Raw genomic sequence first — 16,443 nt, forward strand, 5'->3', positions numbered from 1 at the left:
GACAAGTTGATGGAGCTGTTGTGTGATTAAGGACTAAGCTCAATGGCCTTTGATCACTTCCAACTCTGTAATCACCAATCCTCCTCTAAACCGCATATTCTCTTTTTGAACACTACTTTTTCTTAGTCCTGTGCTTAGGATAGCAGTTCCATTCAAATGTAAGTGAAAATATAACTTCTGTATAAAATAGAAATCGAATGTGTCATATGACAAAGAGGTTGATAAAGATAGTGAGGAGCTTGGGGGACAAGACCTAAGAGGAAAGGTTGAAGGGGTTAGGTATGTTTAGCCCATGAAAGAGATGATTAAGAGGCTTTATTTATGATGATAGTCAAATATTTGAAGGGCTATTGCACAGATGATAGAGCAAATTTGTACTCTCTTGCTCCAGAGAGTACGAGTAGGTTCAAATTTAATAAGGTATTTAGACTAAACATCATATGTTGTTCAAAAGTGGGACAAACTGCCTTAGAAAGTGCTGGGCTCTTCTTTGTTAGTGGTTTTTAAAGCCAAGGTTGGGTGGCCACTTATCAGGGAAGCTGGAGTAGTGGTTTTCCTGCCTTGGCAGGTGTTGGGAATACATTTGAAGTTCCTTCAAACTTCATGATTCTACATTCTGATGGATTTGTGGGATTATTTGTGTGTGTTTTTTTGCAGTTTTGGGGATTTTGAGTCATGGCCTCTCTTTCCCCTTCAGGCTTAAGAATTAGAATTCTCTTCTCCACTCCTTGATTTTCTTTACATCTTCAACAAGGGCGAGGCATCTCACCAGACTGTGGATTAGCCAGGGCATGACCCAGCTATGGCCAATTCTCTGCGGACCTTAAAACTGGGACTGTGAATCTGCCTAAAGCAGACCTCTTTGTTGGCACAGGTCATTGGCTGCTTATCTTCCTGATGCTTATGACTCACCAAAGGAATTATGGCTTTGTTTTACTTGAAGCAATTAACTACTGGATGCAGTTGGTCTTGGATACAGGAAAGAAAGAATGGCTAGTGTGATAAGTGCAATGGCTTGGTCCTGATTTCTCTCTCTCTAATCCTTATTCTTAGGTAATGCTAGCTGAAGCAAGAATTTTTTCCAATAAATTTCCAATCACTCCTTTACACTGTTTGCTCTTTGTTATGTACAGCATGCGGTGTGTGTAAAAAGAGCTCCTCAGATCACATAGCATTGTTTTTCTTTTCTGGTATATATTACCAAACAAAAAACAAAAAACAACCTAGCTGCATTTTCTCCATTTGGATTGACACTGTTCTAATCTCCAGGGACCTTTACTTGTCCATTGTGAACATGAGAGTGCTGGATCACTTAAATGTACAAATTACTATTGCAATGGCATCTAAAAGATGAAGAAGTCAAATCAGTAATGATACATTGGGCTAAAGATATAGGACATAACATACCAATAGATGATTCGGAGAGGTTATGGAGAGAGGGAATAAATTTTACTGCCTGCAGTGCATTAAAAGAAAATATAATGAAAATGATGTATAGGTGGTACGTAACACCAGTGAAACTAGCTAAAATGTATAAAACAAAAAATAAATGTTGGAAATGTAAAGAAAAAAAGGGCACATTTTACCACATGTGGTGGGAATGCAAAAAAGAGAAAGACTACTGGGAAATTATCTATAATGAAAGCAAAAAATGCTGAAATATACATTTCCCAAAAAAACAGAAGCTCTTTTACTGGGTATGGTAGGTACAGAAATTCATAAAAATGATTTTTTAAAACTGTTTTTATATGTGACCACTGCGGCAAGAATACTATTAGCCCAAAGATGGAAGCAAGAAGAAATGCCAACAAAAGAAGAGTGGCAAATAAAATTGATGGACAATGTCGAGCTGGCAAGACTTACAGGGAAAATTTGAAATCAGCAGGACCAGACTTGCCTAAAGGACTGGAAGAAATTTATATTGTATTTGAATTGTAGGATTGCAAGAAGTTTTATAAGGAGAGCTATTCAAATTATTGTGAGAAGTATTAAGATTAGTTGACATACCGTAGATTCCGGTGTATAAGTCGACTTTTTAACCCTGGAAAAGAGGTTAAAATGTCGGGGGTCGTCTTATACGCTGGGTATGGGTGGCGGGTGGCAGGCTCCACACCGGGAGAAAGACTGGGCTTATAAGACAAATCCCCAAATTGCAGCTGCCAATTTTGGGGGGCCGTCTAATATGCCCAGTCGCCTAATACGCCGGAATCTACGGTATGATTGGATTTAAAACAATAAGCATAGTAATAAAATGCACAATTAGAAAGGAATTCAGAAAACCATCAGAAGGGGTTGATGGAAACCCTAGGCTATGATAGCCAGGGATTTGTTATGTAGTGTTGGAGATGTTGTGTTGAAAAATTGTGTAAAACTTAATAAAAATTGTATTTAAAAAAGAGAGAGAGAAAGTGCTGGATCAGGCCAATGGCCCATCTAGTCCAGCATCCTGTTCTCACCATGGTCAACCAGATGCCTATGGGAAGCCCACAAGCAGGATCTGAGCACAACAGCACTCTTCCCACTTGTGAATAGAAACCCATTACCATCTCCTGTACTCTGTTCCTTCAGACTGTCTGGAATCCACTGCTATCTCTCAAGATTGTGTTGCCACCTTGTTCGAATACAGTGGTACCTTGGTTTGCAACCGCTTTGGATTACAACCATTTTGGATTACAACCCATTTTTTTTTTTATTACAACCAATTTGGGGGGGAGGCCCCATTGGCGAAAGCGCGCTTTGGGTTACAACCTGTTTTGGTTTACAATTGGACCTCCGGAACGGATTATGGTTGTAAACCAAGGTACCACTGTACTTTCATCATGATCAGAAGCATTACAGGAAAGCCACTGCATCACACCCAACTTGTCAGTCATTAATAATTTAGAAGAAGCTGGATCCTTTCCTTGATACTGAAGCCCATTCCTTGTCACTACTCTTTCTGACCATGCACATAAAGTTAAGAAAGCATGACGTGTGCATATTAACATGACAGGCAAAAAAGTTAAGATTTTTACTTTTTACTGTCAATAACATCATTTGGGAAACCTCAGTGAAAGTGAACAGAGCAGAGCAAAGGCACCATTTAAAAAAAATCAGATTTCAAAATCCCAGTCCATTTCCAGGTCCAGGTCCAGTTAAAGTGCCAGTTTAAACCTTAAAGCCTTAGATGGGATTGTCCAAAAGACCACATTCTCCCATGTGCATCTTCCCAAAAGCTTAACATTTTCATTGGAGGCTTTGCTCCTCCAGTGAGGGTCTTTTCAGTTGTGGCACCCTAGCTCTATAGTCTTTCCAGGGAGCCTTTATGGAACCATCTTTGTGGCGTTTGGGGCACAAGAGGAAGATCGTTCTGTTCACCCAGGTATTTAAAATAATCTTTGTAGCCTGGATCAGGCTGAAATTCATACCCTGGGTGCTCCTACTGCAGCTTAATGGTGTGAGGGGGCCATTGCGGCATCTGCAGCCCTGATGCTCCCATGATGGGAGGAGGCAGACAAATTGTTTTGGATGATTGTATGATGGCTCTCTTTGGGAGTCCTCTGGGCAGCTGCTGCTGTCGCCCCTGATCTCTAAGCTTCCCTCCACCTCTGCTCCAAAGAGAGGCCTGTGAAGAGGATCTCCCCAGCCTTAGTGGTCCAATGGAGAATAGCCAAAAGTGACCATGAGGCCAGCAGCTTACCTTGAAAGGCAGCAGTGGGCACTCAGTTCCCAGGCAGGCCTTGCACACAGCAAGCACAAGAAAGGCCAAAGCAATGCTTATCTGCCCAGCCTCCCAACAGCAAGGGCTGGTGGACTGGCTGGCTGGGCTCCCTTGCCTGCTTGCTTGTTTACTCCGAGGCCGCCTCAGCTTCTGGTAACCAGCACCCCCTGGTCAGCCCAAGAGGCACCATTCGCTTGCAGAGCTTGTAGCCAGGGCTGCTGCAACAAACAGCTGTGCAAGCCTTTGGGAGGCAGAGACATGAGAGGGGATCAAAGGAGGGAGGGAAAGAAAGAGGGGCAGAGGCCAGTGTTGCCCGCGACACCACTGACCATCCTTCAAGGCACCCCAGGGTGCCACGGCACACTGGTTGAAAACCACTGCTGTAGGCAAAGACTGGCAGAATCAGGATACCCCCCTCCCAGCTAAATGGGCTTTGGATTATGGTGCCCATTTTTCAATCTGTGTTTTAACTTTGAGAGTATTTCTTTATATGTACCTTTTGTTTTTATGATTTCATGTCCTAGGATGCATTTAAATTATTTTGTTTTATGTATTGTAAAAAAAAAAAAAGTTATACAAATGCTACAAATAAATGAAACAATTCAAGAGGGAAGGTGAGCGATCAACATCATAGGTCTCGCACTCACAGCAGCAGATCTAGTGTCATGACAGTGCCGGACACTAGGTTTCACATATCTCTATGGATGGCTGAAATGTCCCATTTTTGAGAAACCCTGCAGCAGTTCTTCAAGCAGGACTGGGTTTATAGAAGCCTCCAAACTCAAGTTATGAAATCAGACAGAGTGTTTGGCAGCAAATACTGAATTCCTACTCACCTCAACTATTTCTAAGAGCTCGGGTTTGTCTATGCAGCCGTTGCCATCCTTATCATATATTTTGAACGTCCACCTCAGTTTGTGTTCCAACTTCCCTCGTAAAACAAGATTCAGAGCAGCCACATATTCTAGGAAATCAATGGTGTTGTCCTGTGGATTAAAAAACATGGAGGGGTTAATCTGGAAAGAGTGAAGCAAAATGTATAGCGAACTTGTCAAAAAGATCTTAAACTAATGGAAATGGAGTTAGAATGATGGCTGCATGCCATAATTTCAATTCCCTGATGAAATCTAAACGTAGTCATTATGATATTTACTCATGTGCTATCTACTTTTGTTTTCTCCTATAACCTTTGGCTGACGTAATTACTCAATGTAATCTTAAAATCTCTTAGATTATCATTACCAACCAGTTGTGCCTTACGTCAGGTTTCTATATTTCCAAAAGGAATCCATTCTTCACTTAGTGCTTTGTCCCAGGAAGCATTTGTGCACCTTAAATCCTAATCGCAAGAAGTCTTTGTGGTAAAGTCCTTCCTGAGGCCAGGTCCCATCTCCATTTCTGGAGGCAGCAGCTGCCCAACATTTTGTAGCAAAAATACAGCTTATGTTATCAAGCACACTACCTTGTGCAGATTCCTGTTATCAAATGAAGTTATCAAGTACACTTCTTCATGCTTGGTATCATGTGCCTGCATGCACAAACATTTATCCACACACCAGGTCTTATTATTGTGTCTAGCATATGTTATCTTCTGACTTGTTTTCAGTCTTAGGATAGAGGGAGAAAGCTGGAACCCTTCACTATATTAAATGCAGGCTGTAATTATTATTATTATTTGTAAAGGTCTCTGAGAGAGAGCTTATGTAGTCGCCACCCCTGGTGTAACTTAAAGGATCATTGACATTTGAATCAGGATGTCTTCTCACTTTTGTTTGTGTGTGCTGTATTCCAAATGATCAGCATACAAATACTTTGTCAGCTATTTAATGGCTGACAGAAGGCAATATTTATTGCCTTCCTACTGTGTTTCCTACTGAGAAGAGAAGACTCCCTGGAAAAGACCCTGGTGTTGGGAAAGATTGAGGGCACAAGAAGCAGGGGATGACAGAAGACGAGATGGTTGGACAGTGTTCTCAAAGCTACCAGCATGAGTTTGACCAAACTGCGGGAGGCAGTGGAGGACAGGAGTGCCTGGCGTGCTCTGGTCCATGGGGTCACGAAGAGTTGGACACAACTACTGTAAACCACTAAACAACAACACTGTGTTTCACTCTCACAAGCTTCATTCTTGCCTAATGGTTTTTTTGTTTTTTGTTAAAGACTATATATTGTTCGAAAACTTACTTTCAAAGGGGGGGGGTGGAGAGGGGAATTGAAAGAGTAGTTTCTACTCTTCCCAGTGATCCTGTGATACAACCTATTTCAGGATAATCTAGTCTAAAGAGTTCCTTGGGTGTGGCAGTAACCCTGCAATGGGTGATCCAATGTCTTAAGTATTTAAGTTTTAGATTCTAACAAGGATAATTTGAAGATCTTTCAAAATTGATTCCCATCACAAAACTCAGCTAATAAAGTTTAATTACATTTGAATTTTGAAAATAGTTGAGGATTAGACCTTTAATATCAGAACACAGCAGACACTAGTGGTTTCTGTGGAAGTGTGCAACGATTCCAAATGGTGCAATCATCTTTTGTATATTTGAAACAACAGATGTGGACTTGGGCTATGTGCAAACTATACCTTAAAAGCACATTTGAGCACATTCTTTCCATTTAAAGAATTCTGGGCACTACAGTTTTCTCTCACAGGGTTAAAATTCCTAGCAACCCTTAACAAACTACGATGCTCAGATTTCTTTGAGCGAGGGTGCTTTAGATGTGCTTTGGATGTGCTTTAAAAGTATAGTGTGTGGTACACAACATTAGCATTTCTATACCATATTGTCACTGGCATTCTGTCCTCCTTGCTCCTGTGTGGCCATGCTGAGGTCATGTTTCCATTGTTTATCTAATCCTATATGAAGCATATAATCCCTGCTTACTCTTTTGACTCTCTTTTCCTTACTTGGCATATCTTCTTGACTTTTGACCCTGCACTATTGACACCTAGTTTCCTTGATCTATATAAACCTGATTTGACTTCACTATCTTGATCCTCTTCTGGTGCTGATACACAACTTTGCTTCCCATGTCTGACTTTCTGGCTACTATTTTGATGTCAGTTTCCACATCCCTCTCCCTACACAGAGTACCAAACACCTGACACCATATTCTATAATGACAAGTACATGAACTGTCTGCATGCATTAGTTGACCTGAATGGCTACATGAATGGAGAGTTATTCTCAAGAATCTTCTCCACCATAGGTTCCATTCAGACAGAAACTGAATTGGTTAATTCAGATGGCAACTGTGTCATACATGCTGAGTGTCCCAGAAAAAAGGGGCACCCTATTTTTTAAAGCAAGACTGTGGCAGCCATTTTGAGTGCTGCTCTCTCTTGTACTCTCACCCTGAAAAAGCACTTTTTTCAGGGCAAGATTGCAATGCGTGCCAGGTGACTCACCTGGGAGCATGTCGCAGAAGACGCGTGTCCTGGTTTTTGAAATGAAAAAGTTGGATGGCATGCTGTGTTTTAGAAACACTTCGTACCATTATTTGTTTGTATTAACATGTTAGATAGAAATCACAGATTGCATATGCTATATTAAAAATTGCAGGTTCTGCCATTGGAGGACACTATGTAAATACAGTGGTACCTCTGGTTACAAATTTAAATCATTCTGGAGGTCCGTTCTTAAGCTGAAATCATTCTTATCCTGAGACACGCTTTTGCTAATGGAGACTCCCACTACACACATGCCTCTGGCGCACAATTTCCGTCCGCATCCTGGGGCAAAGTTCACAACCAGAAGCATCTACTTCCAGGTTAGCGGAGCTCGTAACCTGAAGCATTCGTAACCAGAGGTACCACTGTACAGAATATAGTGCCTTTTTCTTTGGTTTTAAAGAAGCACTGGAAGTTTGAAAACAAATGTATTTTTGCTTATTCTAAATCTTAATTGGCCCTCTGCTTGTCAGCTTCAAATGTAGCCTACATTTTTGTTTGTCTTAATCCGGCCCCTAGCATTGGGGAAATATTGTAGAACTAATGATGAATCAAAATGAATCCATCACCAATGCACTATTATTTTGTCAAGGATATGTTGCAGAATACACCTGTAATAAAACTCCTAAAGGTAGGAGGTGCCTACAATCTCTATGTCTGGCTTTCCTGTTCTTGTCCTGCATACCATTTAACTATACTGAACAGGAACAATGGACAGTATCCTCCTTCTCAAAGCCAGTCTTTGGCATCCTGACTGAAGGAAAGAAGAGAGCAGGATTCATTATTGACAGAATCAGGCTTTGTGAGATAAGGATTAGAATAAGTAGGGTAGGCAGTGTAGCTGCTGTAGCACCCTCCGTAACTAGTCTTCAGACTGTTTTCAGTTTTAGTTTTTCATTACATCCACTCAGCTCTCTGTATAGCACAATCTTTATTTAAATTTGTATATGGTCAAATCTGATTGAAGCCAACTTCCCTCAAGAAGAAAAGTTATAGAAGCTTGCTTTTCTAGTTCTTAAGCGTTGTAGGAACTTGCTCTTCCAGTTTCTTAATTGTGAGCCATGCAGTGATAGGTCTGCTATAGCTTCAATTAGCTGGGCTTGATCTTCCTGCCATTAAGATATACCGGTATGTGAACTGACCTCAGGGCTGAACATATACTTATGCTAGGTAGACCATGATGTCCTGTCAATCATACAATGTTCTCAAAATTGGAGTATACACCTAAGACAGTTGGGATTTTGCCAACCCCCGGAGCTTCCATTTACTATGAGAAATAGCAGAAATCGGCCACTAACACCCTTAAGTGTCTTTACAAAGCTTAAAGTAATTGCCAGCCCAGTCTAATGGGTAAGGCTTAAGCTAGAGGGGTGCGAGCAATAAATTCCTCTGCAGTCCCCAAAGTGCATTTCATCATATTTCTTCACATAAAATACACTGCTTTCATTGCTGTCAGCTTTGAGCAGTGTATCTCTGTAGAATAGAATCATAGAATCATAGAGTTGGAAGAGACCACAAGGGCCGAGTCCAACCCCCTGCCAAGCAGGAAACACCATCAGACCACTCCTGACATATGGTTGTCAAGCCTCTGCTTAAAGACCTCCAAAGAAGGAGACTCCACCACACTCCTTGGCAGCAAATTCCACTGTCGAACAGCTCTTACTGTCAGGAAGTTCTTCCTAATGTTTAGGTGGAATCTTCTTTCTTGTAGTTTGCATCCATTGCTCCGTGTCCGCTTCTCTGGAGCAACAGAAATAACCTTTCTCCCTCCTCTATGTGACATCCTTTTATATATTTGAACATGGCTATCATATCACCCCTTAACCTCCTCTTCTCCAGGCTAAACATGCCCAACTCCCTTAGCCGTTCCTCATAAGGCATCGTTTCCAGGCCTTTGACCATTTTGGTTGCCCTCCTCTGGACACGTTCCAGTTTGTCAGTGTCCTTCTTGAACTGTGGTGCCCAGAACTGGACACAGTACTCCAGGTGAGGTCTGACCAGAGCAGAATACAGTGGCACTATTACTTCCCTTGATCTAGATGCTATACTCCTATTGATGCAGCCCAGAATTGCATTGGCTTTTTTAGGTGCCGCGTCACACTGTTGGCTCATGTCAAGTTTGTGGTCAACCAAGACTCCTAGATCCTTTTCACATGTACTGCTCTCAAGCCAGGTGTCACCCATCTTGTGTTTGTGCCTCTCATTTTTTTTTGCCCAAGTGCAATACTTTACATTTCTCCCTGTTAAAATTCATCTTGTTTGTTTTGGCCCAGTTCTCTATTCTGTCAAGGTCGTTTTGAAGTGTGATCCTGTCCTCTGGGGTGTTAGCCACCCCTCCCAGTTTGGTGTCATCTGCAAATTTGATCAGGATGCCCTTGAGTCCATCATCCAAGTCATTGATAAAGATGTTGAATAAGGCCAGGCCCAAGACAGAACCCTGTGGCACCCCACTAGTCACTCTTCTCCAGGATGAAGAGGAACCATTGATGAGCACCCTTTGGGTTCGGTCAGTCAGCCAGTTACAAATCCACTGAGTGGTAGCATAGTCAAGACTGCATTTTACCAGCTTCTTTACAAGAATATCATGGGGCACCTTGTCAAATGCCTTGCTGAAATCATGTGCTCTCCTTGATTCGTATGGGAATTTTTCTGCCTCTTTTCCCCAAGCCAATGGCTCATGTCCGGCCCAGAGGCACTTAATACAAAAGACTGTATGAAAATTCTTGCACAGCAAGCCAGTTCGAGCTGATACCAACACTGAAACAATCAGATCAAATTCTACTACTCTTAAGAGTGGAGCACTTTTTCATAAGATCAGGCCATGCAAAAGCCTATACTCCCATTCATCTCTCTCTTGGGGTCTGTTGACTTTTTATATTTCAGGCCCAAACCTCAAGCTGGTGTGAAGGATGGCCTCCAACAATGCAGCTCTGCTGGCACAACAGATTTCTATGAGCGCACAGAACTTGTGCTCGGGTGTCACTTGAGAATCTGTTTGACTACTGTGAGAACAGGATTCTAGACTAGATGGGCCATTGGCCTGATCCAGCAGGCTCTTCTTATTCTCTTAACTTCTTCTTCCTCTCCTCCAGCCCTTGTGCGCCCTCGAAATCAGCTCTGGAGACCTGGGAGCAACTAAGAAGCAACTCCTGCAGCCAAGCCGGTGCCAAACGTATTGCTCTGCTTTCCTTTGGAGCACATCAGCAAGGCCAAGAGGTGGGAGTCTTGTTGTCTGGACAGCTCAGAACCTCCACACACACTGCCCAGGCTTGCGCCTCAAGGAAGTCACTTCGGTGCTGCTAATATAGCAAAAACAACGCAGGAGGCAGCAGTTACGAGTTACCAGTTTCTGCAGCCACAGCAGGTGCTGTGATTCTCCAGTGGTTTGACTTCACCGTGGAGGCACACTCCATTATTTCCTGAGACGAGCAGAATAGCTGGCAACTTTTGCCTTTTCTTGCAAGGAATCCTATTCGGAATAAGGGAATTTCCCTTTAAAAAAGGGAAAAGTTGACAGCTATGACGGGCGGATGCCAACAAAAACAATCTGCGCTATCCAACTGCATATGCATCTTTCTTTCCCCTCTGCTCTTCCCCTTGCTGTGAATTAGTTAAAGCTTGCATTCAGTATATGCAGTTGTACAATGTCAAACTAAAAAACACCCAACATACAAAATGCAAATCCTAGAATATTCTTCCTAAGGACATTTACCTCTCAACTGTGTTATCCATTTGTAGCCTGTTGCCCTGAATTGGTGCTTTCCTGCTGGAAATTTCCCTTGCCACCAAAGCACGTGATAATTATGTGTTGGAAGTAACAGGAGTTGGGTGGAGTCTCCCACTAAGCTTTACTCAGTGAGTAGATGCATTAAAATTAATGAACATGGCTAAGTTAGACCTATTAATTTCAGCAAGTCTACCCTGAGTAGAACTTAGTTGATGACTACACCTCATTTTTAATTAATTGAGCCGGTTTTGTGATTAGTTTAATTCACTCCCACACTGCAACTCAGCCCATCTAAGTTGAAACTTCTCACAACGTATTGAGTCACAATTTGAATACAAGCTGCATCTTTCATATGTCCAGTTCAACACAATGCACTCCTTCTATGTCTATATAGTGGTACCTTGGTTTAAGAACAACTTAGTTTACGAACAACTTGGATTAAGAACTCTGCAAACCTGGAAGTAGGTGTTTTGGTTTGTGAACTTTGCCTCGGAAGCAGAACATGTTCCGCTTCCTGTTGAGTGTGTTCCATTTGTAAATTGAGCTCCCCACTGCTATGGCAAAACACACCTTGGTTTAAGAATGCTTTGGTTTTAAGAACAGATTTCCAGAACAGATTAAGTTTGTAAACCAAGGTACCACTTTATAGTGCTTCTCTTCCTGGAACAGGGAAAATGAAGTTAAACTGATATGAATTACCATGACATTTACAAGAAGTGTGTAAGATAGGTATGGAGGTTGGCTAAAAAATATCTTCAATATTTGACCTGTACTTGAGCAATAATAAAAATGTGGCATTCCAATGTTATTTACAGGAATTTCAGCAACAAAATCGTGTTCTGGCTACTGATTCTTTGTTAGTTACAAAGCATCTTGTCCTAGTGGTGCAGCAATAAAACCATTAGCATATCTGCAAAGCTAAGCAGGGTCCAGTATGATTTCAAATTGGATAGTGGGGGGGGGTGCTGTGTGTTGATATTCCTGCATTGCAGGGGGTTGGACTAGATTTTATGATCTAAGGCCCCTAAGTCAGCAGAGTACCTTCCTCTCGCTGACGTTTAGAACACAGTCAAGTGACATCTTATGTAACAATAGTCAGTGTGACCTTGCAGTGACTGCTATAAATCAGTGCACCAAAACCACTCTCCCTCCACTGTGCAGTGACAACAGGCTGTTTCATCAGAAAATCATTTCACTACCCAGATAAATCATTATCATAAAAATATTAAAGTTATATTAATGGCTACAACTGAGAGAACCCCTTTAAATGTGTCCAGCTTTGTTTTTCTGAAGGTTGTTCACTGTGTATCGTCTTGAATCTGATGTACATTTCACAAGTCTTTAGACAAGAATGTAAAATGTAGGTTCCTAGAATTTGACAGATAAATCTACGGTTCAAAGAACCCAATTTTGGGGTGGGGTTGGGCTGGAGGGAATATTGAACAAAATTAAATTTTATTAGTTGACTCTCTGTGAAGTTCTGGAAATTATTACCCACCTCCTGCAAGTTTGGCACATCGGTAGCTCCTCTGAACAAATAACACTTAACAAATAAGGTCTAGTCCAAAGGAAAAATCCACATTTAAGGTGCTTCCAGAGTGTTGCAATTTTGGGGTGGGATGCAATGACGTACCAGAAAATTCAGGTTGTGCAATTAAAGTTGATTTGGAGGTCTTGCGCAACATATCCACTTCCTAAAAAGATCCAGAAAGTGACAGGCAAATAAAATGGGGCGTGTGGAGTAACCCATGTGTGGTGCAATGAATGCTCAGTAAATATCCAACATTGTTTAACCTCCCTGAAAACAAATCCAAAAGATGGTTCAATATGTGGGTTGTCTGGAACCTGCCTCAGAAAAGAATGGAAAGTGACTTTTCTTCTTTCAGTGTAAATCTAAACTAAATCAAATCAAAAGCTTTTTAAAACAGTAAATGCTGGAATAATGCTTACCCCATTCTTATCAAAAGCTCTGAACATGTTCTCCACGTATTCCGCTGCCTCCTGATTATCCTGTACTCCGAAGAATCGCTTGAATTCATGCATGAAAAGGGTCCCGCTTGGACATTCCACCACAAACTTCTTATACCATTCCTGCAGTTCAGCCACATCAATCTCAACTTGTTCCCCCTCCTCATTTGTTAAGCGTTGTCCCATGTTGTTTCACGAAATGGAAGTGGTGGGATTCTCCCCCTTCTCCTCTTTCAGCTTGGTATTTTCTTTCTTGAATAACTTTTTAAAAAACTTACAATGTGAGTTTTCTTTTTCTTGCTTTGGTGAATATTGCACGATTATGCTGGGCTGCTTCTCCTTATCATTTTTCCTCTTCTTTTTACCCGTCTTCCATGCAGCAGCTACTCAGCCTTCCAGTGTCATTCTCATACAAGCGCAACTGGGAGTGGATCCCCTGAGTTAATCCAGCACAAGATAAGAAAGTATAAGAACATTAGGAGATTCCCCCATGCACGTCACAGAGACCTTCAGAGGTCTCAGGTTAATGTCTCATTTAGAAGTGTTTCCCAAGTAAGGTCACTGGGGTCTCTGATGCTGGTCTAAAGACCTGAAAGCTCCCCTGTTAAGACTATTTATAACACTTTTCTGAATGATTCTGCATTTGGAACATATCAAAGCTATTGCAGCTGTTCTCAGTTGTCGTCACAAATACAGGTGAATGGGGTTGCTTCTCTTAAATCATATGAAACAACAACAAAGAAAGATTAAATGTAAATCACCATTATCTATACGTGGACCCAACATTTCTGTGGATGCAAATTTGGTGTGTATATCCTACTGTCTCTGGTCTATGAATCATGATGTAACTATGTACTTCTGAAAATCAATTGTCATTTTCAAATGTATGCAAATCCCTCTTCGAGTGTATGTAAGTAAACTAAATAAAAAAAAACAGAAACATCTTGCATTCTTCTTACAAATGAGCATTTCACTTTGAGCTCCTTAGTTGAACTTCAGGGCTAAAAGTATTATCATACCTGACAGCTCTTTGGATACAGAAGGAACTCCCCTTTCCCATAAAATCACCTATATGCCTGAGTGAAACAAATCCTCGTCAAAGTAAAATCTGAATGGCTATAAAAATCAAAATCAAACATTTATAGGGAAATATTATAAGTACACATTTACTGTTTTATTTATTCAATATTTTTCATGTCATCCTTCTTCCAAGGAATATAGCCTCTATGGCCCTCCTAATTTATTCTGATAACAACCCTGTGAGGGAGGTCAGGCTGAACTGTAATAGCTTGGCTGGCACTGTTTGCTTAGTGGCTGAACAAGGATTCAAACTCAGGTCTTCAGTCCATGCCTAACATTTTCCAATACACCATAGTGGCTCTAACAGTTGCTGTAAGGCCTCTTTCCTCCACTCTTTCCAGACATGGCCCACAACTTAAAGCTCTGTGTCTCCATTTTGAGGAGCTTTCCCCACAAAAACCTTCTCTCAAAAGCTCACGTGGAACAAACGACAATCCAAGGAAACCTCGAATTGGTGTTTGCTTCGATTCAGCTTTAAAGAACGGGTTTTCACAGGCAAAGCTTGGGGCAAAAAGAAAAGCATTTTGGCTCAGAGCGTTAAAGCCCGGACCAATGTCTGGAAACAGCAGGGCAAAAGGTAAGTGTGGATAAGCCCCAAGTCTGTGCAACTCTCCGACAACCTTATGCAGCATTTTGGATCTGTTTGTTTGAGTGAAATACTTCTGCACAGCTTCTGCTCAGTTGTGTCTGCTCTGCTCCCAAATTCCTGAGGGTTTTGTCAAAAAGTTGGGGGCTGCAGGAAGCCACATCATAAAGACAATGATGACCAGGAACATGATTACTATTACTGTTATTGTTGGGTTGAAATAAGTTTGTGGGTGGAGTAGGTTGAGATCCTTCTAACCCCGGGATCCAGCAAGCATTAAAATAAATGACATTCACATATAAAATTGTAGATTTATCAAACACACCTTTTTATCATTAAGTTCATTATTACTGTTACTAAGTGCTTAAAGTGGTCAAGTGCTGTACAGATATTAAAAGAATCCTAATAATATGAACCTTAATACAGAGAAATTTCAGAAATGAAAACAAAAAATGTGCAGTAGAGCAGTGTTTCCCAACCGGTGTTCCGCGGCACACTAGTGTGCCGTGGAACTTTGCCTTGTGTTCCGTGGAGGCGGGCGAGGTGGGCAGTGAGAGGCGGGGCGGCGGCGGCGAGCACATGCGGTGCGGCGAGCGAGCGAGCTCCCACATCCCATTGCCGCTCGCTACTGGGCCTGCGCATCCGCTCGCTACTGGGCCTGCCCCAGGAGGTGGGGTTGCGGGCATCACGCCCTTCCCCACGTGAGCGGGGAATCCCATCCGCCCCCACGTGAGCGGGGAATCCCATCTCAGCCCCCGCGAGAGCAGGGGAATCCCATCCGGCCACGCCTCCTGGCCAGGCAATCGGCTGGCTGGAGGGGGCGTGGCTTGCCCTTTTTAGGGCTGGAGCGGAGGGGGCTCGCCCTCTCCGGCTAGCCCCATCGCCGCTCGCTACATCCTATTGCCGCTCGCTACTGGGCCTGCGCATGCTCGGCGAGCACACGCGGGGCGGCGAGCGAGCGAGCTCCCACATCCGACGGCACCAAGCAGGGGCCCTTGGCCGTGCTGGTGCCCACCGTGCCCGCCTCCGCCCAGGAGGGCGGCAAGCAGCCACCGCCACCACCACCACCACCCCCGCTGCCCGGCAACCGCGCCGCCGCCCCCGGCTCCCCGCGGCAGGCTTCGTGCAGGCTTCGACGGGCGAGCTGCTCCGCTGCCTGGGGGACTTCGTGTGCCGCCGCTGCTACCACATCCCATCGCCGCTCGCTACTGGGCCTGCGCGTGCGCGATCGCGCCTTCGGGATTCCCTTCAGCAGGCATCAAGCAGCCTGCCTCCCTGCTTTTTCCAATTAAGGGAACCTCCACTCTCCTGCCCCTCCGTGTTTCTCACCCCAAAGCCTTGTGGGCAGCAGGAAGTGGGGCCGTCCTGCGCCGGGTGGCTGCTGACACGTCCCTTGGGCAGGAGAGGCATCCGGCTGGATGAAGGCAGCGACGCCGGGGGAACGAAACAGCACGGCAGGTCTGAGTTGGCGCCTGGAAGGACACAGACTGCTTCATGTCGCTGCATTCCACAGCTCCGAGGCTGGCAGGTGAGTGCGTGCACTCCTCTCTCTCATTTTATTTAATGTGCATTTTTGAAGCATGTGGAAATATCCTGCGTCATCAACCACTTTGGGGAAAGTGTGCGTGTGTGTGTTTGGGGCTAGATTTCATGCATGCCTTTTTTTTAAGTTCTCTTCCTGCTTCATCCACATTCACCCCCCAAAAGGCCATTTTCTGTGTGCTGAATAAATTCTGCAACTCAAACGGCACGAGGTGCCAATGCATCGGGGCTGTGGAATTTATTCTGCTTGCAGAATTCTGCAACTCAACCGCATTTTGATGTTTAAATGTTGTATTTTAATCCTGTATTTATTTAATCCTGTATTTATTTGAATCCTATTAAAGAGAGTTACTTTATATATAGTCAATATAGGCAAAGAGTTAATTTTTTAA

The 16,443-nt window shown here is 43.1% G+C and overlaps 1 protein-coding gene across 1 annotated transcript in view; it reads right to left on the minus strand.

The window, feature by feature from the left end:
• GUCA1B (guanylate cyclase activator 1B) overlaps window positions 1–16,443 on the minus strand; it is a 31,138-nt gene that overhangs the window by 4,460 nt on the left and 10,235 nt on the right. The window contains exons 2-3 of the mRNA XM_081916480.1: window positions 12,826–13,279; window positions 4,537–4,686 (exon numbers count right to left, since the gene is read on the minus strand). Coding sequence (XP_081772606.1) covers window positions 4,537–4,686; window positions 12,826–13,029 — 354 coding nt within the window. The 5' untranslated portion in view covers window positions 13,030–13,279. The remainder of the gene's footprint in view (window positions 1–4,536; window positions 4,687–12,825; window positions 13,280–16,443) is intronic.

Source organism: Podarcis melisellensis (assembly GCF_964234715.1).
Source record: "Podarcis melisellensis genome assembly, chromosome: 6".
NCBI lineage: Eukaryota > Metazoa > Chordata > Lepidosauria > Squamata > Lacertidae > Podarcis > Podarcis melisellensis.